This window comes from Cupressus sempervirens, chromosome 8 (assembly GCF_028749045.1).
Source record: "Cupressus sempervirens isolate cs-2001-9-10 chromosome 8, ASM2874904v1, whole genome shotgun sequence".
NCBI lineage: Eukaryota > Viridiplantae > Streptophyta > Pinopsida > Cupressales > Cupressaceae > Cupressus > Cupressus sempervirens.
Genome location: NC_143125.1, coordinates 504,330,336 through 504,355,964, shown reverse-complemented (window position 1 = coordinate 504,355,964; position 25,629 = coordinate 504,330,336). Strand labels below are relative to the sequence as shown.

At 37.8% G+C, this 25,629-nt stretch overlaps 2 protein-coding genes and 1 long non-coding RNA gene across 4 annotated transcripts in view; 1 reads left to right on the top strand and 2 right to left on the bottom strand.

Annotated features, from left to right (window-relative positions):
* The window catches only part of LOC149543409 (trafficking protein particle complex subunit-like protein), a 246,556-nt gene extending 221,183 nt beyond the window's left edge, over nt 1-25,373 (top strand). Inside the window, exons 11-12 of one of the 2 annotated variants that reach the window (XM_089798197.1) lie at nt 23,661-23,759; nt 25,103-25,373. In XM_089798197.1, coding sequence (XP_089654323.1) covers nt 23,661-23,759; nt 25,103-25,123 — 120 coding nt within the window. In that variant the 3' untranslated portion in view covers nt 25,124-25,373. Of the gene's footprint in view, nt 1-23,647; nt 23,760-25,102 lie in introns of both variants that reach the window. The other variant, XM_089798198.1, reaches the window with a different exon arrangement.
* On the bottom strand, nt 3,469-4,601 carry LOC149543411 (uncharacterized). The gene is made up of 2 exons (XR_016355236.1): nt 4,366-4,601; nt 3,469-4,230 (listed from the first exon to the last, which is right to left on the bottom strand). It is a non-coding gene; the product is annotated as an uncharacterized LOC149543411 (long non-coding RNA).
* LOC149543410 (uncharacterized) lies at nt 4,775-5,695 on the bottom strand. The gene is made up of 3 exons (XM_089796286.1): nt 5,632-5,695; nt 5,362-5,514; nt 4,775-5,276 (listed from the first exon to the last, which is right to left on the bottom strand). The coding sequence occupies exons 1-3, from the start codon at nt 5,693-5,695 to the stop codon at nt 4,849-4,851; spliced, it is 645 nt and encodes a 214-aa protein (XP_089652412.1). The 3' UTR covers nt 4,775-4,848.
* Nucleotides 25,374-25,629: the final 256 nt, after the last annotated feature.

Genomic DNA, 25,629 nt, shown 5'->3' with positions numbered 1-25,629 from the left:
ACATGTTCGCCAAAGGTGGATCATCCTCCATTATACAATGAAGTATGTGCAATGATGAGGATGATAATGTGATAAGTGCACTAAAGGTGGAATGAGATAACAACGATGACCACCTAGAGTGGAATTCTCCTACACCATGTGTTTAATTGAGGTGCAAACTCCTAAGTGTCTCAATCACAAACTATTATGCAATGCATTATCCTAAGTAAGCTTAAGTAAGTTTAATTAGTAAATATTTAATTACACCAACACCCCCCCCTTAAGTGCAACTTAGGGGAATGCACTTAAACTCACAATGCAAGATGGGTCCTGGCTACTAGGCCATTTTAGGTACCCATGTACAATATGCAATGCAATACATGAAATGTAATCTCTCATAAAGTGGAGAAAGAGAGAAAACCTCATGAGAAAAACTCTCCAAAAAGAGAGATGAAAACAAGATGCATGGATGGATGGAGTACTCAAGACCTCCCAAAAATTGCATATATCATGTATATACAAAGAATGATCCCCCCATAGGAAGGAAATAAGGAGACATGATATCCCCCCCATAATGAAGAAGCTCCAATGTAGATGAAGAGTACCTGCAAGAAAAATATAATCCAATGCCTACAAGAAACATGTCTCCCCTTAGGAAGAGATAAATACGTCAAATGATGAAGAAGCCACTCCATATAAAAAGTGAGGAAGGAGGAAGGTCTCTATGTATGCATCTCTGAAGACTGAATAGGTGTCTCCAAGCTCAAAGATTCTGTCACACCATCAAGCTTACCTATGAGATGTGAAAAACCAAGAGAACATGAAGATTTGGGAAATCCAATCTCCAAAGAAGGTGAAGAAGTATCTCAAATAGAAACCCCCTCAAATGTATTAACCAAATCTGCATTACGAGACTCATCTGAAAGAGCATCTAGGAATTCATCCCACACTGCAAGATCTGAAGCATAAAGATCATCCTACTGAATAGTAGAACTCATGTCTAAAAAAGCAAGTGGAGGAGTAGGAAGTTCAACACTTGTCTCAAGAACAAAATGATTCAAGTGTCCAATGTTTTCTTCACATGAATTATTCACCCTTGATAAAGGTTTAGGTACATCATGAATATCATCATCATTATCAACAAAATGTGCAAAAGAATACAAGCGTGATGTATGATCAACAACACTCATAGCTATGACATCTCTAGTCTCCATGTCCTTAATATAGACATAATCAGGAGCAAACTCAACAATTTTACCTTGTGCCCCATGAGTAATTAGGTAAATGGAAAGGAGATTAGTGGTCAAGGATGGTACACAAAGAACATCATTAAATGTACCATTTCCTATAGGAATAGAACCTTTCCCACAAATCTTCATGTATGTATTATTACCCATCAATATAGGTAGAGAAGTACAAGGCTCAATAGAAGAAAACATATCCATAGAAGATGTCATATGATGTGATGCACCTGAATCAAGAAGCCATTTACCTTGCTCAGGATATGTGGAAGCAATGAGTTCTTGTCCTTTGCCTCTAGATGATGATGTAGATGTAGCAACTGCCTCATATCGAGAAGAAGGAGAAGACACTGATGAGGGCAACTGGATATTGTTCTTTTGAAGAATGTGAGTAAGCTCATCACTCTTCTTATGGAAACATTTATGCTCATCATGTCCTAACTTTTTGCAATAAGCACATTTATCTCTCTTTCTTCTAGATGATTCCTCTCTTGGAGAGGACTTGGATTCAATATTATGTTGTGAAGGAGAGTCATCACCTTTTCCATGTTGCTTAGGATTCTTGTGGTGTTTGTTTCCCTTTCCTTTGGGAGCCTTTGGAGAGGAGTTATTTGCAACCAATGCTTGATGCTTTAAAGGCTTCAATTGACTCATGTGTGCTAACTTTGCTTGTTTCTTTATGAGCTGAGTTGCAAATTTATCAAGAGAAGGCATTTTGTATGCACTACCTAGAGCATCCATAGTAGCATAGAATGTGGAAACAAAGATTGAATATTCAGGACCTAGCTTGGAAAGAATAGATAATATCAATTGCTCATCATCTTTAGTAATGCCACAATTAGAAAGCTCCAATCTGATGGAATTGAACTTAGAGAACAATTCTTGAATATTGTCAAAATCACATGGACTTAGACCTATAAGCTCATTCTCCAATTTGAATTTTCTTATTTTATCAGGTTTACCAAAGATTCCTTCCAATGTTGTCCATGCATCATGAGGATGTGTGCAGGATGCAATATAATATAACAAATCATTGGAGATGGTAGATCTAAGAGAGCCAAGTGCTTTATCCCTTCTATCAAACCATTTCCTTCTTTCTGCAACACTTGTAGCTGGTTCTAGATCCTATCCAAGAATCATTCTCAGCAATTCAATACTCATCAACTAATTAGAAACTGCTTGTTTCCATTCATGATAGTTATATGGAGTGAGCAATGGAACTTTTGAAAAATCCATAATGAATCAAAGAATGACTGAAATCAACTAATAACTCCTTCAAATTACTGATTCAATTAAGAAAATTGCAATCCAAGTATTCACCAAGTGCAAATATAGCCAAAAAGACCTATTTCTAAAAGTGATATGCCCACTCCAAATCATTGAAATTTGATTACAAATCTGGAAAGTAGAGGAAAAATCATGCACTTTCAAAAAAAATTGCACCTGAAAATGTTACCGAATGTGCCCAAATAGAGCCTTGAAAGTTGCAGAAAATGGGATTTGCAATTTTCAGAAAAATTCAAAGACAGAGATCCCAAATCACCTACACCACTGTGTAGATTGTGAAATTCTACCCCAAAACAAAAAAAAAAGCGCTTGAAAGGAGTCCGAATGAGGGAGATATCATTGCTTGAAAATCACTAATGAAATTATTTTTTCTGAATCGCCGCTGCCGCACCTTCAAAAATCAAATGGCTATAGATTTGGCCTCATATGTTCGATTTGGATGAAACAAAATTTGATTTAGGGGTTTTTGGACCTCCTCTGTATGATGCCAACCTCTGATTTGCACTAGCAAGCTCCGATTTTCACCTGTAATAGAAGGTCACAAGATAGGACTCCCAAAATCTCCTCCAAATTGTGGTGTCCAAATTGCCAAATGCTGCACCAACAATGAGTCAAGCCAAGATTGCGCTTTTCAAGAAGAAGTTTTCACACCTTGAGAGCTTTGATACCATGTTAGAGTTTTAGGCAAAGTAACAAGAATCGGAATCGGCAAGGCCAAATCGAATCGTGAATCGGCAATGAATCGACGATGAATCGGCAAATTTGAAAAAACCCTTTAAATTTAAAGATTTTAACAATTTAAAACTTATTTCATGCACCCTTTATTGAATATAACTTAAACACACTATAACATCATCAAATAGAAGTTAAAACTTAACATACATAAACATGGAACATAAAATCCATCACATATGTAACTATGTTATCTAAAATGTAAATTGTAGGCTAGCTGAAGTAAATAGAAATCAAATGATCACAATGATTTAAATCATAGAATGTATGTAAGATGATCCATAAGACATCAAATCATAAATGTATGTAAGAATCTAAGATGAAGATCCATGAAAGTTTGAAACATATGTCTATCAATGATTCAGTATCAATATCTGTAAACAAAATATAAAAACAAGGCTCCAGCTCAAGCCTCAGACTCATAGTCATCATCATCATCCTCAACATCATCCTGAAGCTCGGCTGCAGCCTCAGCCTCAGCCTCTGAGTATCCAGTCTGCCTAGTAGCAAGGCGTCTAATGTAGGTCCTAGAGGACTGCCGAGCCATATCTCCCGCATGTAAGATGGGCTCATGAACGTCGCTAGGGCCTGTGCCTGTGCGTGCACGTGTGCGTCTACCAATGCCTGAAGAACGTGCTCTAGCTGCCTCAGCCTCTATATCCACCCGGTCAACCCACACACGGTCTTCCTCAGTGAAGACTGGATCCACAACCTCTGTGAGCCACTTTGATTCTGGATCAATCTCCTCCAGAATGATCGGAGAGGAGTCAGTGCCCAAAATCTATCTGATCCTAAGACGGAGGTTGTAATAAACAAAGACAATATCATTCAACTTCTGCACTGTCAACCTGTTTCTCCTCTTCGAATGGATGTGCTCGAACATGGACCAACTGCGGTCACATCCAGAAGCGCTGCTTGGCTGACTCAGAATACGAATGGCAATTTTTTTGAAGTTTTGGGGTTGTGGCCCCAAACATTTGCCACCATCTATCTGCAATAAGGGAAAAATTGAAAATAGAAACAATTAGTCTCATTTACAAATTACAAGTTAACTCTAAAATTACATAATCAACTTTAAGATTAGAATCTAGATTCATGAACATTGAATATATTATTTAATTTTTACCTGGCTGTAGTGTTGTCTGAGCATTTATGGCCATCCTGCCAGAGAAAAGTGGCCCCTCTTTATTGTTGAACTGGTCTAGCTCAACAATCGCAGCAACGCTATCTTCATCGCTACTCAACCTCTGAATCACTGTGTATAAGCTAGTGAGAACCTCCGCATCCGCCTTGAACTCAGGACGGAAACGATATGCCGGATTCAGAAAGTAAGCTGCTGCATGGATGGGTCAATGGAGTTGATTCTGCCATCTCCTATCGATGATGTCCCAAATAGGGCCATACCTCTCCTGCACTCCTGCATATTGGGCTCTGATGGCCTCCTTGGCCCTATCCATGCCCTCATAAATGTAGCCCATAGAGGGCTTCTCCCCATCAGCAGTTTGTAGCAAAGCTACAAGGGGCTCAGTGACCTACATATAAAGTAAAACAAAAAACTTGAGTCAAAACTTAAATATAAAATAATATAACTTAAAGTAAAAGTAAAATACTAAATGTTAAATTGCAATAAATTTACCTGCAGGATTTCTCTAGCGGGTTTCCAAAAACCATCCTCATCAAATATGCAATCCGCCACATCTATCCCTACAGTGGTCGTAGCATAGGAAGAGGAAATCCACTCCCGCCCAACAAACATGCTCCTCAATTCATCCCTTGATGTCAACAAGGACTGCAAGGTGATGAAATTTGAGGCAAACCTCGTGATACCTGGGCGAGCTAACTCTGTGCCTTCTGTGTACTTCCTCATTGTGCTAAGGACAAATGAATGATTATAAATGAATTTGCATATGTTTTTTGCCCTTTCCACACATGACTTGACAAACTCAAGTTTGCCAATTTCCTCCAACATGAGGTCAATGCAATGTGCCGCACAAGGGGACCAAAATATGGTGGGGTGCCTCTCCATCAAAAGTTTACCTACAACAATTTTAAGTCAATTAGAAATTCAAATTTCAAAATTCAAATAAATTTATTTTCAAAACTTGAAAAGTTAAAAGTTTACCTGCAGCAACATAACTTGCTGCATTATCCGTCACCACCTGGATCACATTTTGTTCTCCCACCTCTGCTATGACTTCCTCAATAGCCTCACATAAGTATGTGGCATTTTTTACATGTGCAGAAGCATCAATGGATTTGATGAACATGGTATATCCTACAAGTAACAAAACAACGAATTAGAATATTAAAATTAAATGGATCATCAACAAATTAGCATTCAACAAATCAAAATTTACAATTATGTATGTAGGAAAGTAGAATGATCAATTACCTCCACAGGATACAAGAAAATTGAGGAGTGTTCTATTCCTCCTATCTGTCCAACCATCAGTCATGATGATGCAACCCTTTGCAATCCACTCCTTTCAGTTCTCCTCGAGCTCAGCCCTCATGTCCTCTACCATCTCATCCAAGAGGTATCCACTCAACTCAGCCTCAATTGGGGCTTTAAACCTCGGACCACAAATAGCAACCGCGTCTATCATGTTCTGCCAATAAGGAGCCCTGTCACAAATAAAAATTTAGATGTCAAAGACTCAAATTATAAAACAAGTAAATATAATTAAAGTTTTACTTTTACTTTTAATTTTAACTTTAAAGAAAACAACGAAAAAAGAATCAATTACCTGGCTGCAATAAATGGAATGTTGCAAAAGTACCAAAATTTGCACATCTCCTTTCTGGCAGCATCATGAATTTCCTTGTTCAAACCCATGCCCTCAAGCGTGGGTTGGGAACCAGGAGTAGTGCGGGGCACAAAGTAACTATCCATTCTGTTTTTCCGCACTCTAGGCTACAATAGGTTGGTGTGGGACTCTGTCTCAGTATGTAACCGACTAGCACTAGCACGAGCAGAAGAACTAGGATAAAAAGGAGGCCTAGAAGAACCCTCTCCAACACAACCTACAGATGCAGAAGCTGATGCAGATGCAGATGTGGATGCGGCTGCAGATGCGGATGCGGGAACATGGGAGCCAATACCCCTTAACCCTTCAAGTTGCATTTTCCTATTGGCTTTGTCTTTTTCAATTTTTTCTAATGCCATTAAGCAATTGCGTTTTGCCTCAGGAGTTTGGTGAGTGCAAATTGTAACATCGTGTCTAGGTATAGCAGCAATGTGGTATTTCAATCTATAAATACCCCCAGAAGTTATTTTTTCTTTACAAAAAATACATTTTGTTTGATATTTGGTTCTTCCAGGAAACTCTTCGTTATATTTCCAACATTCATCTTTTCTACCCATTGCGAATTTGCAAAAAATGAAAGCAAAGGCTGCTGCAATAAAAATTTATATGTAAAATATCAAAGTTTGAAGCTAATAAAAGCTACAAAACAACAAACCCTAGTTTGCAACTTAGTAAAAATAAAGAACATTCAAGATCTAAACTAAAAATTTTGAAAACTATAAAAATTTAACAAAAAATGCATAATACACTAACATGCAAAAAAAAAAGAGCACTTACCTCTTGCAAATGAGTTGAGCAGTGTTGAGATTGGCTTCCTAATGCTCCCAATGTAATTGATGGCCTCCCCAAATGAATTGCTGATCTCTTTTGTGCTCTTTCTTCTTGCCGGTTAGAAACCTATGGCTTTGCTTTTCTCTTCTTCTCTCTCACTTTTCCTCTCTTCTACTCATGTTAAACAAATAGAAGGCCCTTTAGGGTTATAACAAAGAGAATAGGTCAAAAACAAAGTAAAAAAAATAAGCAATTTTTTTAAATTTTACAACTCTATACTTTATTGGCCGCGGGCGATTCATGCCGATTTTTCCAGGCGATTCATGCGATTTTTTGGATGAATCGCCTGAATCGGCGATTCAGGCGATTCACTTGAAGAAATCGGCGATGGCGATTTTCGACTCCAAAAAAATCGCCATTGCTGAATCTAATCGCCGAATCGCCGATTCAGGCGATTTTATGGCGATTCTCGTTACTCTGGTTTTAGGTGACTCTACAACACCCCCAAGATCAAATGAAAGACCAAGATAACTTCCACAAGAGAATGGCAAGACAATTGCATGAAAATGCAAGAATGCTATTATTGATAATGGACTTGATTGACATCCAGTGGATTGATTTGAAATGTACATAATAGGCCTCCTTATATAGGAGAGTCGATAAGAGACAATGATAAGAAGAAGATAAGCTCTGACCCACACAAGGTGGAATCACATGTCCACCAAAGGTGGATCATCCTCCATTATACAATGAAGTATGTGCAATGATGAGGATAATAATGTGATAAGTGCACTAAAGGTGGAATGAGATAACAACTATGACCACCTAGAGTGGAATTCTCTTACACCATGTGTTTAATTGAGGTGCAAACTCCTAAGTGTCTCAATCACAAACTACTATGCAATGCATTATCCTAAAAGCTTAAGTAAGTGTAATTAGTGAATATTTAATTACACCAACACACACACACACACACACACATATATATCTTTTGCATATCAGTTAGAAATTGGGAGAATCACAAGTTCTTTAATTTTGGTTAAGACTTATTTTGAAGTCTGTTGTTTGTATAAAATAAAATTGCAATTGTGTTCATTCCAAAATTGGCCAGTTAGTAAATATGTGGCACCATCATTTATTTCCGACATATTTTCCAAAATTAAAAAATTGGAAAAGCATTAAAATTCTCATAAAGAAACTTCATTACCACTATTGATCAAAGAAAGCTTTCCCAAGCATTACCACAGTGATAGCAGAATTTGTTGGTAAAGTCTTTGACAAAATGTGAAACATCCAGAAGTGAAGCAAATTTGGCATTTGTCAGTCATATAGCCTGTTGGGGTTGCTACATCTGGGGGCTTGCTCAAGTCCATATAGGGCTTTCTTCTATTTGCATACATGCGAATCTGCATTATGTATCACAAAGCCTTCAGGTTGCTCTAAATAGACTTCCTCTTCAATGGTCCCATTCAAGAATGCAATTTTCACATCCATTTAGTGAATCTTCCAGCCTTTAGCTGTTGTAATAGCTATTATTGCTCTAACAAAGGTTTTTTGGGCAACAAACGCAAACATCTCTTCATAATCAATACCTTCCTTTTGTGAGATACCTTTGGCAACAAGACATGTTTTGTGTTTCTCTATACTACCATTTGGAGCATGTTTGATTTTGAAGAGCCATTTGGAACAGACAACAAATTTTTCTTTTGATTTGGGTACTATATGCTACACATCATTTTTCAAAATGGATTGATACTCTTTCGTCATAGCATCTTTCCATACTTGATGCTTGAGAGCTTTTGTAACACTAGTTGGTTCTGAACTAATGATATCATTTATTAGGGCAACATAACTTGAGAATCTCTTGGGCCTCTTACTTTCTCTAAAGGTTCCTTTAGGTGTTACATAATTCTCAGCTTCCAAACTCATCTTTCTAGCTCAAAGCAGTCTCTCTTTCTTGTTATTAGGATTATCTTTTGGAGCAGTTTGGTTTTCATTTATGGTTTCTTTAGGGTACTCCCTCTGAATCTCAAGGTAGGATCCCCCTCCATGGCTTTAAGAGAATCTTGAATTTCATCTCATTAAAACTCTTTGGTCTTTTGAAAGCAATATCTTTCTCAAAGATGACATCTCTACTTAGTTCAATTTGTTTCTATCTAGCTATGTATATTCTGTAAGGTTTTGAAGTTTCACGATAGCCCACAAATATCCCTTTCTTTCTAGTGGGTTCTAATTTAGACCTCCTTTCTTTAGGCACATGAATGTGTGGAAGACAACCAAAAATCCTTTAGTGTCTTATATCAAGTTTCACACTAGCCAATGCTTCTTCAAGAGTTTTGTTATCTAAATGTGAGTGAGAACATCTATTTTGAATTTAGATAACTGTCTTAGAGTCTTTTGCCCAAAATGAGGTTTCTATGTTTTGGTCATACAACACAGCTCTAGCAGCTTCTACAATAGGTGTATTTTTCCTCTCAGCAACACCATTTTGTTGTGGATTATAGGGTACAATAAAATCCCTCTTAATCCCAACATTTACACAGAATTTGTAATGACCCTCTCTATAAAGGCCACAAAAACCCTCAAACTGAACTTAGGAATTTTGTCAAACACTTGGTGTGTAACAGTAACAATATTCAAAATATGGTAATTTCAGATTTGATACTTTCAGAATATAATCACAGAATTACAATATATATAAAGCCATTGAACTATATTTCAATTACAATGCAATAAATTCTGAAATTATTTTATTACCAATTCTGAACTGATTATTACAATGACTGTATGACAGCAAATTTACCCAAAATTTGACATATATTTCAGAATGCAAGAACCTGGTTTGAAGAACTATGGAAGAACACCACGTTTTTGCTGCAGATCGTTGATGAAGACCTCCAACCGCACCCCCAAACTGTCCTTAATTTGCTGCTGCTGCCCAAATTAGCAGGGCCGTACCAGGCCGTACCTGTACGGCTGCTGAAATAAAATAATATTAGGGTTTTGGGACCCCCAAATGCAAGGAAAATGGGCGCCTAGGGTTAGATAGTAACCCTGTAAAACCATAAAAAATAACTCCAAGGGGTTGAGGAGATATGAGCAATTATGTGGTTCCGAACCCTGCTTTGCCAATTCTGAAAATGCACTTATTCTGTCTTCAAACTCTTGTCAAATGCTTCTCCAATGATAGGGCAAATCTGAAATCCTTATTCCAACCAAAAACAAACCCTAACAACGAATTCTCAATAAGCTCCAATGAGATGGCTGAATACCAACTCCAATTATGCAACAATTCAGGTGATATTTCACACCCTCAAAGTCGCCAATCCAAGGGAGTGATTCGTTCCCAAAGATCGAATAATTTGCAGATCCAAAGTCCACAAATGTCTTCACAATGAAGAAGTAGAAGAGTTCTCCAATCCAAGCATGTCCAAATGAGAGGCCCAGCCCTCTATTTATTCACTTTTCTAAGAAGTTGCTAGAACTTCTAGAAACATCCTTTATAATTTCTCATTATAATGCACTTTTTATAATAAAGTAATTTTATAAAATAAAAAGTGCAACTCAAATTAAAATTATAACATGTGGGCCCCAATATCACATAATGATAAAATATAACCTCTTAACACTTCTTCAAGAGCAAGATATGACTATCTGATCCGCAGAATTGACTCTCTTTCCACACCATTTGCCTACGAGAGTCCGGAATAGGCAAATCCATGATCAATGCCATGTCGAACTAAAGAGGGGACATTACAGTCCGCCCCTCCTGAAATTGCTTGGCCTCAAGCAATCTCAACGCCGGGTGCTGCAAAATAGCCTCCCCCTCCCAAGTAGCATCCTCAACAGGTAAATCTTTCCACTTAACCAAGTATTCTCTGATCACCCTTCTACGAAGCTGCTTTTCTCTGCTCTCCAGGATGGATTCTGGTACTAAAATCAATTTTCCCTCATCATCTAAAGGAGGTAATACTGCAGAAGGCACCACATTCTGACCCAACGCCTTCTTGAGGCGTGACACATGAAACACATTGTGCACTCTGCTGTCTGCGGGAAGCTCCAACTCATAAGCCACTTCACCAACTCGCCTGATAATCCTGAATGGTCCATAATAGCGTGGCTTAAGTTTCTCTGCCCCACTCTTCTTAAGAGTAGATTGCCTGTATGGCTGCAACATGAGGTAAACCATATCATCTACCTCAAAACTACGCTCAGTTCTCTTCTGGTCTGCATACTGCTTCTGCTGGTTCTGAGCTCTTGCAATATTGTCTTTGAGGGTAGCAACTATATCCTTACTCTCCTATAATAATTCACCTGCACTGGGTACCCGGCTGTCGCTCAACAACAAATCCAAGAAACTAGGTGCTTCATAACCGTAAAGTGCCATGAAGGGTGTCATCTGTATAGTCATATGATATGTAGTATTGTAACAATACTCGCAGAGATATATCCAGCTGACCCAAGCTCGCTGCTGAGCTGCCACATAATTCCTTAAATACCCTTCCACCCATTTGTTCACAATTTCTGTTTGACCATCGGTTTGTGGGTGATAGCTAGTGCTGGGTGTAAGCTCCGTGCCACATAACCGGAATACCTCCTGCCAAAAGTGACTCATGAAACGGCTATCCCTATCACTCACAATGTTCTGAGGCAAGCCGTGCAATCTGAAAACCTCCCGAAAGAAAACCTCTGCCACCTGAGCTGCTGAATGTGCAGTGGTGATAGGAAAGAAATGAGCATATTTCGTTAATCTATCTACCACCACATAAATACAATCTCGTCCTTGTACCTTGGGCAAACCTGTGATAAAGTCCATGGAGATGCATTCCCACTTCCTGTCGGGAATCGGAAGTGGTTGTAGGAGCCCTGCCGGATAGCTGTGTTCTTGTTTGTTTTGCTGGCAAACAAGACACTCTCGAACATACTGCAAAACGTCAGCTTTCAGCCCTTTCCAAGTGAACCGCTCTCGAACTGACTTGTAAGTCTTGAAGTACCCGGGATGGCCTGCTGTCGATGAGTCGTGAAGTGCTCTCATAATCAGTTGCTTAACCTTCGATCCTGGGACTAGGTAAATCCTGTTCTTGTAAATGATCAAATCATCCACAATTGTGTATCTGGTATCAATCACTGTTCCCTCTACTATACGGAGGCCCATGTATCCCTGGCATACTCTGCTATAATCAAGTGTCGCCAATCCTCTGATATCTGAACCATAAGAGTGAGGTGTGGCCTTCGAGATAGAGCATCTGCAACAACATTCTGAGTTCCCTTGACATATGAGATGTCAAAATCATATGCCTGCAACTTACCCACTTTTGTTGGCGATCATTCAGGTCCTGCTGTCCCAAGAAATGCCTCAGACTGTTATGATCAGTTTTAATACAAAACTTGCTACCCACAAGATATTGTCTGAATTTGGCCAAAGCATGCATGATGGCCAACATCTCCTTATCATATATACTGAATGAACGCTCAGGGCCTCTGAGCTTCCTGCTCTCATAAGGTATGGGGTGCTTATTCTGCATAAGTACAACACCTACTCCCTCTCCAGATGCATCACATTGAAGCTCAAATGGCTTCGTGAAATCAGGTAATGCTAGAACTGGGCACGTAGTCATTATCTCCTTAAATCTCATAAAACAGTCCTGTGCCTTCTGAGTCCACACAAATTCCCCTTTTTTCAGTAAATCTGTCATGGGAGCTGCATGTCGTGAGTAGCCACTGACAAACCTGCGATAAAAACCACATAAACCAAGGAACCCCCTTAACTGTGTAAGGTTCTCTGGTGGAGGCCAATCAACAATAGCGCGAATCTTTTCAGGATCCATCCGCACTCCCTCTGCACTAATGATGTGTCCTAAATATAACAACTCGGTCATCCCTAAGTCACATTTGGACTCCTTTGCATACAAGGACTCCTTCTGTAGAATGCTCAACACCGTCTCCAAATGCTCTAGATGCTCCTGCCATGATCGGCTATAGATCAAAATGTCATCAAAAAACACCAGCACGAATTTCCTCAACTGATGGTGGAAAACTCTGTTCATAGTGGACTGGAAAGTGGCAGGTGCATTGGTCAGGCCGAAAGGCATGACTACAAACTCAAAGTGCCCACAATGACATCTGAAAGCAGTTTTCTCAATATCCTGTTCACGGACTCTGATCTGGTGATATCCTGATCTCAAATCAATTTTCGTGAAATAACAGGCCCCATGCAATTCATCTATCAACTCATCAATGCGAGGAATAGGATACCTGTTCTTAATGGTTCTCTTATTTAATGCCCTGTAATCAATACACATCCGAAGCATTCCATCCTTCTTTTTTACCAAAACAACAGAAGATGCAAAAGGTGACTTACTAGGTTGGATGTGCCCCATAGCTAGCAACTCCTCAATGGTCCTTTCGATCTCATCCTTGAGTCGCTTTGGATGTCGATATGGTGTGATCATGATAGGTTTAGCACCTTCCTCCAGTTCAATAATATGCTCAATACCTCTGTCCGGTGGCCTGCCTGGTGGAATCTCACTGAATACCTTTTCGTACATAATCCTCAACTTCTGAATATCAGGATGATATTCCACCTTATGTTGCTCCTCCTGTGTAGGTATCAAAGTACAAACTGCTGCCCACTCTATATCATTATGCCTAGTTAATCTCTCCAGCCGCCTAAATGAGATAGTTCTGATGTCTCCATTACGGATAGCCTTTAGCACATGAATCCTACCATTTATTTCGAATTGTATCTCCATATCCTCTAATCTCAGGGTAACCACCTTCAATGAATGTAGCCACTGCATCCCAAGTACTATGTCCATGTCACCCATGTTGACCACATGATAATCCGCCTTAAACTCATAGTTGTTCAAGCGCAAAGGTAAGTCTCGTACCATCCTGTCACAACGAAGAGTGTATCCATCAGCTACCTTGACTCTTAGTCCTTCGAACTCCTCAGTAATGAGTCCACGCTTCTCTACAAAACGTGCATCAATGAAATTATGCGTGGCACCTGTGTCCAACAATGTAATAACCTTCTATCCAGCCAAGACTCCCCGAAGTCTGAAAGATCCCTCTCTCTGGATACTAGACAGTCGTGCTTCCTGTAAATGTAGCTCTGTTTCCTGCCTTTGCCCTGCACTGTCTATCTCCTGCTCTCCCTCTGCTTCATTAGGATCCTCATCATGATGTTCTGAACCATCTGAATCTGAGCCTTCGTAATAAGCCCACATTGCCCGGTTGGCCTTCCCTTTTGGCCTCATAGGACAGTCATGGCCGTACTCATACGGGCCTTTGCAATAGAAGCATAGCTTCTTCCTACGCAAGTCATTAAGTGTCTCCTTGTCCAGCCTCTTACTTTCTTCCTTAGGTAGCTGTGCCTCTCTATGAAAGGGTTTCCTGTCCTTATCTTTTCCTGAAGGGAAACTCTTTGCCTGAAATTTATTTTTAGAAGCTGAAGAGGAATCCATGTCACGAGCTTTCTTAATGGCTTCCTGCAAAGTGGGAGGGTTGAGAGCTTTAATCCACCCTCTCAACGGATCAACTAACCCATCCATAAATAAAACCAATAGCCTTCGTTCAGATACATCTGTTACTAACACTGCAAGTTTCTGAAACTCTGAAATGTATGTTTCCAATGAGCCCCACTGTTTAAGCTGGGCTAATTCCTTGAAATGGAGTTCTGGATCTTTCTTATCAAAACGTTCAATCAGTCTCTCCGTAAACTCCACATATGAGGTAATGTGTGCATGACCCATAGTGATCATACCATGATGCCACCATTCGTGTGCTAACCCATCCAGGTGAATTGCTGCATACTTAATAGCTTCTTCCTCAGACATAGGATTCAATTGAAAGTATGTGTCAAGATTTTGAACCCAAGCTCTTGCTGTAGACTTCCCCGAGCCATCATAATATGGTAACTGTAGTTTTCCTACTTTCTTTCGTAGCTCATAGTTCTGAGTCCTGTCTTGTCCACGAGGCATATGCTTCATCCGCACATCCATATACTCTCTAAAGGTGATTGCAGCTGTAAAATCTGGTCCTCTAGCTTCCCAATCTCTCCTCAGCTGATCCTGTATGTCAGTGATCTGGGGTTCTAGTACCGGCTGCTCTGGAGCTCTAGGAAGGAACGTAGGAATCATAGGCCTTGAACTTACTGTCCGAGCTTGCTGGGGGGCATGACCGAAATTGTTCCCAATTTGTTTGCCTCCATTATGTCTCTCATCCTGATTATTCCCATTCTGATTGTGACCATTCTGATTATTTCCTCCACCTATGTTAGCGTTCAACCCCATTTGTCGAGCCATCATCTGCATCATAAGCTCCATTCTCTGATTCTGTTCTTGTGCTCTTTGTTCGGCTAATCACTGTCCCTATGCCAGGGTGTCTAATAACTGTAAAAATCTTTCCTCTTGCGGATCTGGACTGGCATTCCCGCCTCTATCCATATTGTAGTCGTAGTCTTGATCAAAAAATACCTCCCCTGTGTCTGTATGACTGGATTCTATGTCCACCTGGATAGATGAGCTAGACTGTTCGCTCTGCAGGTCAGAAATCCTATCTTGTCTTGCTTTGGTATTGCGGAAATTATAAGGCCTTTATCGCATGCTCTGATTTTAGTGTTTTGACATTTCGTCAAACACTTTCCCTCCTATCCAGCTGTTCCAAATTCCCTATAAGACCTCCACAGGATGGCAGGACTTATAGCTCTGATACCACTGTAATGACCCTCTCTATAAAGGCCACAGAAACCCTCAAACTGAACTTAGGAATTTTGTCAAACACTTGGTGTGTAACAGTAACAATATTCAGAATATGGTAATTTCAGATTTGATACTTTCAGAATATAATCACAGAATTACAATATATATAAAGCCATTGAACTATATTTCAATTACAATGCAATAAATTCTGAAATTATTTTATTACCAATTCTGGACTGATTATTACAATGACTGTATGACAGCAAATTTACCCAAAAATTGACATATATTTCAGAATGCAAGAACCTGGTTTGAAGAACTATGGAAGAACACCACGTTTTTGCTGCAGATCGTTGATGAAGACCTCCAACCGCACCCCCAAACTGTCCTTAATTTGCTGCTGCTGCCCAAACTAGTAGGGCCGTACCAGGCCGTACCTGTACGGCTGCTGAAATAAAATAATATTAGGGTTTTAGGACCCCCAAATGCAAGGAAAATGGGCGCCTAGGGTTAGATAGTAACCCTGTAAAACCATAAAAAATAACTCCAAGGGGTTGAGGAGATATGAGCAATTATGTGGTTCCGAACCCTGCTTTGCCAATTCTGAAAATGCACTTATTCTGTCGTCAAACTCTTGTCAAATGCTTCTCCAATGATAGGGCAAATCTGAAATCCTTATTCCAACCAAAAACAAACCCTAACAACGAATTCTCAATAAGCTCCAATGAGATGGCTGAATACCAACTCCAATTATGCAACAATTCAGGTGATATTTCACACCCTCAAAGTCGCCAATCCAAGGGAGTGATTCGTTCCCAAAGATCGAATAATTTGCAGATCCAAAGTCCACAAATGTCTTCACAATGAAGAAGTAGAAGAGTTCTCCAATCCAAGCATGTCCAAATGAGAGGCCCAGCCCTCTATTTATTCACTTTTCTAAGAAGTTGCTAGAACTTCTAGAAACATCCTTTATAATTTCTCATTATAATGCACTTTTTATAATAAAGTAATTTTATAAAATAAAAAGTGCAACTCAAATTAAAATTATAACATGTGGGCCCCAATATCACATAATGATAAAATATAACCTCTTAACACTTCTTCAAGAGCAAGATATGACTATCTGATCCGCAGAATTGACTCTCTTTCCACACCATTTGCCTACGAGAGTCCGGAATAGGCAAATCCATGATCAATGCCATGTCGAACTAAAGAGGGGACATTACAGAATTCTTTAAAAATTTCTGAGGTGTATTCCTTCCCATTATTTGTTCTGAGTACTTTGACTTTCTTCCTACAAAAGTTTTTTGTAAGAGCTTTGAACTCCTTAAATCTTTTAAGTTTTTCTTCCAACCTTTACACTTAAGAAAACATATCCAGATTTTTCTAGAAAAGTCATCCACAAGTATTACTTAATATAAGAACCCCCCCATGGAGGGTATAGACATGGGCCATATAAGTCAGAAGGGACTAATTCTAATACATTTATGGTTTTACTCAAACTATTTTGGTAGGTCCCCTTTGTATTCTTTCCTAGGGAACACCCTTTGCATGCTTCTTCATGAATTTGTTTTAATTTGGGTAACCTCGTCACCAATTTTTCTGCTGAAGGTAGGGCATGAAAATGAATGTCCTAATATTTGATGCCAAATTTCATTTGAGTAAGAGGTCTCATGAATAAGGGATTGATTCATGTCAGTGCAAAGTTTGTAAAGATATCCTTGTCTTATACCTATAGTTTGCGCTTTTTTAATGGAGTTCTTTGGCTATGCTAGAACTTTTCCATCCATAAAGGTAACCCTATATCTGTTGTCTTCAAAAGAAGAAATGGATATTAGGTTCCTCTTTATTCCTAGTACAAACAATACTCTAGTGAGTTGTAGAGAGATGTCTGACTTCAAATTTATGGTGCGAGTTCCAACCCCTTTTATTGGATGTGCAAAACAATCCCCAATAGCTGCTTCTTCATCAGTTTCTTGTACCATAGTATCTAAGTGTTTTCTGACTCTTGTGATGTGTCTTGATGAACCACTATCAAACACCTAGGTGTTGAGTTTGTTTGATACTTGGCTTGATAATGCTGAGTAGAAGACAAATTTTGCATAATCACATTCTATATTTGTTTTTCCAACTTTAGCAAAGGATGCTTGTTGTTTTGTTCTATCAGGGCATTTGATTGCATAGTGTTCATACTGATCACCCCTGAAACATTAGATTTGTGAAATATCTTTCCTCTTCTTGGATGATCCCTGCCTATAAGAAATCTTGTTTCTCTTGAAGTTTTTCTTCTTACTTTTCTTATGAGAATTTGTGTTTCATACACGAGTATCATCATCTATGGGTTTTTTCTTGTTTCCTTTTGTCATCAATCTCGCTTGTTGTAAGCAATCTGTTCTTAGCCTATCAAATTTAGGGAATTTTGATCTTGCCCTTATTTCTTGAACAAATGACTCCCATGAGTTTGGTAGGCCAACTAGCGCTATTGGTGTTAACTTCTTTCTATCAATTTGATATCCAACTGTTGACAGTTGATATCTTAGTTTAGTGATTCTCATGAAATATGCATTAATGGATTCTCCCTTGTTCATTTATACATGATTAAGTTGCCTTTTTAGAGAAAGGGTCCCACTGGTGTTGTTTCTTTCAAAAGTGCTTTCAAGCAATTTAAACATTAGGTATGCAGTCTCATGTTTTGCCAATATAGGTACTATATCATCCCTAACTCCATCTATAACTGCATCTACTATAAGTTTCATAGCTTTCTCATTGTTCTCAATCCATTGAGTTTTCTCCGGATCATTTTCTGGTTCTATTTTGTTTTCTTTCACAAATGAGTCTAACTTATTTTCTTTCAGTATCATCACGATTCTAAATTTCCATGATGTAAGGTTGTTTTCACCATCAAGAGGGTCCTCAAATCTGATTACAGTCGACAGTATGAAGAATGAAATGTGATTACAATTTCAAGAGAGAATATATTTTTGGAGTAATCTGATATCTCAAATTTAATCGGATCTTCCTTAGCAAGGCTCTGCTACCATGTAAACGATGATTAAAATTATTTCAGAATTTAACTATATATATCTTTTGATCTTCAGAATATGATTCCCACTAATCACTGTTCATTTATTTACAGTTTGTAATCAGAAGGTTGACAAGTTTGATCTTGGCAAGTATGAAGGTGATACTAAAACAACAATGAAAAACACTGCATATGATATTACAAATCTGAGTCTGATATTGTTGTTATCCGATCTCCAAGAGGTAGAGCATTAATTGATTTTGATGCTGTTCTTGGCCAATCGGGTCTAGTATATAAATGCAATGAAAAGTCATGTTCATGAGTGAATGTGTCTCCACAAAGTGGAGGCATGTCCAGTCATTACATGCCCCTCCATTTGCATCGATTCATTTCCGAAATGAGGCCCGATCAATAATCCGGAATAGTATTAGTTTGCACATAAACAAACTTACATATTACAACGTCGATTTGAAAGGTGATATAATCAGACTCCATCTGATTGCATTCAGTCGATCATTTGATCATTGCTCAATCATGATAAGAAGAACATGAAATGTCAATAATCAGAGGTAGAATCTGCAAGTGCAAATTGACAATATACTTGGGTTCATGATGTGCTACAATCTGATATAGATGATAATCAATTTATTTCAAGTGTATATATATATATATATATATAACACTCCTAATTGACCTTTCTAGCTATAACATCTGATCTTATTGAACAAGGGCTCAAACAAATTACATTTTTCGATACCCTTTTCGTGGCTAGAAGAAATATTGAAAAATGAGATCTGGGTTTGGCCTTTGACCTGGTCAATCCTAAAGTGTTCAAATTCGGCCTAATTAACAATTAGGTCTGTTGTATGAAGGAACCCTTGACTAGTCGACCTTTCTTATCAATTGGCTTATTGGGACATTTCTGCAAATGTCTTAGGACACTAGATCCACCTTTAATTCACACCCACACCTCTATTTGATCTCTCCACAAACACCATTTTATCCTCTTCCTAGCTTGTCACATGGTCATGCCAAGGCTAGGGCTTGGCCTCAAAATTCAGGACTTGATGGGACTGGTCTGATTTCTTTTGCTTCTTATAGTACACCCCATAGGGCTAGATCCCACAGTGGAATGTCAGGTTTCCATGGATTAGTTCCAAAACCCTAGGGTATGGAGGGTTTTAGAACTGTTTTCACTGAAAAACAGTAGATCTCGCTCCAGACTTAATCAAATGAGTTCAAACTAAGTGCAAGGAAAAGGTAATTCACAGTTCTAACAAAGCATGCCCATGGTTTCAATCTACCAATTAGAATACATCCGTACAAACTCAAGGAAGCAAGGAAAACTCTCTGATTTACTAAAGAGTCCAACCAAAATTTTCATTCCAATTGCCAAAACTTCAAGTTTTATCACTTTTTAACCCAATGTGTCTTCTAACATCGTCTTACATCAATTCCAACTGGCCCCAACTGATTTGGAAATCAGTTAGCCATTGGGTTACAAATTGCAACAAAAGTTGTCAAAGTTGCAAAGCAACATTGACAACATTTACAATGTTTGACACATTATGTGTTTACTTGATCAACGTAGCCTATCAACTGTACAAATAGGTCACATATGACCAAAAACATCAGAGAAACATGTTTGGCTCCTTTCTACACAACTTGGGTGGTCATTGACCATGTAGGTCCTAATGGCTTACATTCACCAAATTGGCTATGTTGGCCCTATTAGAATGCAACTAATTATAGAATGATCTTCACAAGACCTTATTACATCTTATGAAAACTTGATGGACACCGAAGTGTCTAAGATCCTCCATTAATCCCTTTGGTGCTCCTGCACCATACTCCCCTGATTGAAGAGAATTCAAGTCCCTTGAGGAAGTAGTTCTGCAATTGTTTTGCCATGTTTGAAAGTATCCTCCTCTATCATCCAGGTAGCATCCTCATCAGGTAAGTCACACCACCTAACATGGTACTCTTTGTAAGTCTTGTTTCTAGTCCTCTTGAGCATTTTGGAATCCAAGATGCTTTCAAGCTTCAAAGGTTCATTTGGAAGGAGATCTCTGATCCACTCAACATCTCAATCTGCTGCAGAACCTGCATCCACAGTAAACAAATCACAAAGATCAAAGATTGATAAGATTGCTAAGCCCCGTGGCAAATCACTTTTATAAGCATTAGACCCAAACTTATGTATGATGCTGCAGGGACCATCTTCATTAGAAGCTTGGTTGGTTGACCCTTAGGAAGTATCTAAATTTTTAAATAGCTATAACAAATCTCCAACCTTAGACTGCACATCCCTCTTTCTTTCATCTGCCCTGGACTTGTACTTTTCTACATTCTTTTGTAGCACTTCTTTAACCCTGTTATGGATGTCTTTCATTGTGACTGCGAAGTCTTCCCCTAGTGCAATCCTCTTCTCCATCCCATTCAAATCCTTCAACTCATGGATGTCTCTAGGATGCACTTCATACACAATCTCAAAGGCGCTTCTACCCATGCTTCTATTCATTAAGTCATTATAAACATACTTTTCCTGACTAATGACCATATCCCAACTCTGGCCATATTGTCTTGTCAAACATCTTAATAGGTTTCCAAGGGACCTATTGACCACCTTAGTTTGGCCATCAGTCTGAGGGTGGTATATAGAACTGAATGATAGTTGTGTGCCCTGTTTATTCCATAAGGTGCACCAAAAATGTCCTACAAACTTAGAATCTCTGTTAGTCATTATATTGAGAGGCAAACAAGGGACATAGCAGCAATTAGTTTTCCTAATTGACCTTTTTGGCTATAACTTCCAATCTTCCTGAACAAGGGCCCAAACAAATGACACTTTTGGATACCCTATTTGTGGCCACAAGAAATACTGCAAAATGGGATCTGGGTTTGGCCTTTGATTCAAGTATGGATCCATGGATGGGCAAACTATGTACTTGGTCTATGGAGAGGCAAACCATGAATCCAAGTACATCCAAGCTTTGTGAAGACCTAACTTTAGGAACCTTGGAGTTACCTCATCTATTCAATTCCAATAGCACCTAAGATTTCCTTCTTCAAGCGAGAGGATGATATACTTGGTGTATTCTGTGTTGGTGGTGCGCAAAACACTCAACAGCAAGTATGTATAATATCAAAATAAGCATACAAACTTACAAGAACAAGATTTTGATGTCACAAAGATTAGACATCTTAGTGCTATATTGAGTTGCATATAGACATCAGGCTTATGTTATTTTGCAGATAAGGGTTTTTGTACTACAAGTCGAGAAAATAATAAAATGTCAATCAGACAAAGATTATCTAGGCATAATATTACATCTTCACTTATAGTAATGAGACTGTAAAAAAATGAAACTATAACATCTTTTTATTCCTCAAGCAGAGCAATGATATGATCAAGAGCCTAAGTTAGCATTAAATTTAAGCCATCTAGCCAACAATGTGGACTGTTTCTTCCCAGAGAACTAATTTACAAATCTGTCATAGTAGAAAAAGATAGACATCAGATGTTGTTTACACCAAATAACCAACTAGTCTTCACAACAACAATTTAGTTGTGCAGAAAATCAAGATAAGAAAAAGACTATGCACAATTGAACCATTGCAATGTAGATGTAAAATATGAAATAAACATGGCAAGTTAAAATATAACCTCAGAATATAGCCCATTTACTTGTCATAACAGTAAAATACTCTCTTTGGATGGAAGCCTCACCAAAATAAAATAAGATTTAATGTTTTTTAATCTTTCTAATTAAAATTAAAAATCCTTCTGATGTGTACAGTGGAGATTTTATTTAAATTTCAACATATAAGTTGTAAACATAAAATTAAACCATGTTTGATTACATATTGACAATATTGACAAAAATCATAGCATCAGAATATAAATAAAATTAAACCATGATAAAATACACACTGAAAGTTTTGATTTAACAATTTATTTACTTGTCATTAGACCATTCACTTATCATAACATTACATACATCTCTTTGGATGGAAGCCAACCCAAATAAATAGATTTAATGCTTGTTATCTTGTTAATTCAAATTAAGAGTTCCTTGTGTTGTGCACATTGAAAGTTTTGATTAACAATTTATTCATATATTTGTATGTGTTGGTTATGTTTTGACTTTTGTGTAAATATTATGTTATATGGCATGAAGTAGAATTTATTTGCAACAGTGTTACAATCAAAATTTGTTTGCCTTGACTCAAATGCACCGCTTCTGGACTCCCTGAAGATTTGCAACTAGTTGTGCCTTCTATGCATGTCCCAATAAGCTCTCATTTATCGTTGTGCCCAAAACATATTGAACAACTGTGCTATTCACAAAATATTTCTCCATTTCATAGGTTTTGATGTCTTCACATGTGGCAGAAGATTTATCAAGGTTCCATATGCAATTTAAATGTGATATAAATGCAAAATGTTGAAAATTGTAGTCAACAATTTTTTAAGGACAAAATTTTGGGTAAAAAATTACCCATGGAACAGATTTGCCAAAATGAGAGATTATTGGGATTTTTTTTTTTGTTGGGGGGGGGGGAATCGTCCACAGGATAACTCTTCAGAGATTTTTGCATCTCAGGTTGGAATGATTTTCAAAAAGCAGTATCTGGGATGATTAAAATGCATTTAACTTCTTTTAGCCTGATAAATTTTTCAGCTTGCTGTACCATATTTTTCATTTTTCTGTAGTATTTTTTTTTTTAAAATAAATAAATTATAGGAATGGTTACCTTTTCTGTCTTCAGAAGGTAGAGGGTTGTTACATTCATCTTTTATGAAAGATGTTACATTCTTATCCTTAAATAGACAAGCTCACTCTAATGCGTTTGTATTCCTATTTGTAGGAATGTGTTCTGGGTATGTCAAAACCACAGATTAGTTTATAATTAAGTAAGATACTAATGTAACTAACCTGACTTCTTGCAAGCCATCATAATTCCCCGAGATTTATATCTAGGCTATACATTATTTTTCAGTGAAGTCGGATTCTAATATCAGGACAATTTTCTTTTCTTGTGCTGTTCTTAATGTTGTGCACAAATTATTTCAGGTTTGCCTCACTGTTCTCATCTTTCTAGTTGGTTTGTGCAGAATCTTGTAGCAACCAGCTTGGGAGTTCAAAAAATCTCAGGAATTGCGGTATATGATTCAAGAGAAAAGAAACCATACGATTCCTTGCCACCAATAGAGGTAGATCAAATATGTATGCTTTAATATGCTCTTTATCCTTAACCTCAGCTAAAACATAGAATTCTTATCTCAATTGGTCATTTGTGTTATTCACAGAACAAATGAGATGTCCAAAAAGTAGGAGATTATTAACTTGACCGTTACACTAGATAGCTTGAAACACAAAAACTTTAGTCAACTCAATTATCTGCAAACACGTTCTACTGAAATTATGATCAGATACATAATATTGAACTCTCAAATCTGCAACTGTTTTCTCATCAAATGTGAAAAGAAATACATGCACTAGCTCAAAACTAGAATCAATTTCACTGATACCTCTGCCTTCTTTTTATAGATCAAGAGGGTTAATCTAACTAGGAAAACAAAAAAATAAGTAGTCTAATTCTATGCAGGTAGGTATTGTCTTCCTTGCATGAGTTAAACTACCTAGAAGTCTGGAATATGTACTTCAGCTGAAAATAGAACTGTAGGTAAAGATGGTGCCCAGCTAAATCTTAAAAATAAACGTCCCAAATAACAAAAGCAAAATCTAAAGATAGATTTCTCATCTGGGGAGAGGATGAAGCTGGCACGTACAAGTGCTGCTCTATAAAAAGCTCAAACAACAGAAAGAGATTGAGTTTGGAACAAGTATTAAATCTGGAATAAAAGTTGATTGAGTGCTTTAAAGAGAACCTTCTCATGCAAGTGCTTTTTCCAATTATACCAGCTACTAAAAAATCTTAAAGTGGACTAAATTCGGTGCATGCATGGCTAGGCAAGCATGTATCCTCTACCTCAGACTATATACCTACTGTTACTATGCCCCTTCACACTGCTGCTGCTCACTCAACTGCACCCTCTCCACACTTATGTGCACATAACAGAGGCTGCTGTCGGGTGAAGTTAGGCTCTGTTGAGAAGAACATGGACTGAGCAACTTGATAAAATCTATGGTTTGAAGATCCAATTCTAAACTTGAAACAGCAGATACGGTTTAATTTCTTTTCTTGTGTAATTGCATATAACGAAGCTACGAGATTTTGATGATAGACAAAGTAAATGGAATAAAATCCCCTTGCAGGGTTACATAAAACAGTTCTCACATGTGAAAGTGACATTTAGCTTGGAAGTGATCTCACAAACAATATTTACAATTTTTGTTAGTAGTAAAGTTGCAACAGGAAATTATATGTTTTCAGATGCTTCTTTCTACCAAATTCAATGTAGCCACCATATGTTCAATAGAGAAAAAGGCTTGCGACAGGAATTGATAAGTAAAAATATTTGCACTTTTTGAGTGGACCTTGCTTAGATAATCTGGACTGAAATGGAAGACTGGTATGGTTTTTTGTGTGCAGGTGTTTGTAAACCCAGAATGATTTTGGTGGAATGTTTCACCATTGGGAGAGGGAAAATGATATTTTGCACACTCACATAAATGTTCTCTAAATGATCTCAACATCAATTATATTGATTTGTGCAGTTTTTGTAGGGCTTGACTTGTAGCAGGCATACTGAAGTAACTGAACACATGAACATTGATGTAAATTTCATTTTTACATTTCAAATACCTATTTATTGGTTATTATTATTTCTTTAGTTGATAGTGAAAGAACATTGTTCTTTGAAGTGGTGGGTCGAAAATTGTTTGGTGAAAAAATTGGCAGATAAAAAATAATAAGATTATTTAATTAAAAAAAAATGGATTTTCAAAAAAGTGTCATTTTCTAAAACTCAAGGGCACTTATATAGCATAGAGATACAGAGAGAGAATAAAATTGAGTTTAACCCCATGAATTGTAGAAAATAGATTTTTGTTGTATATATTCATATTGTTGAAGGTGAGTCACAAACTAGTTGTCAAAGTTTGAGATCAAATATTACG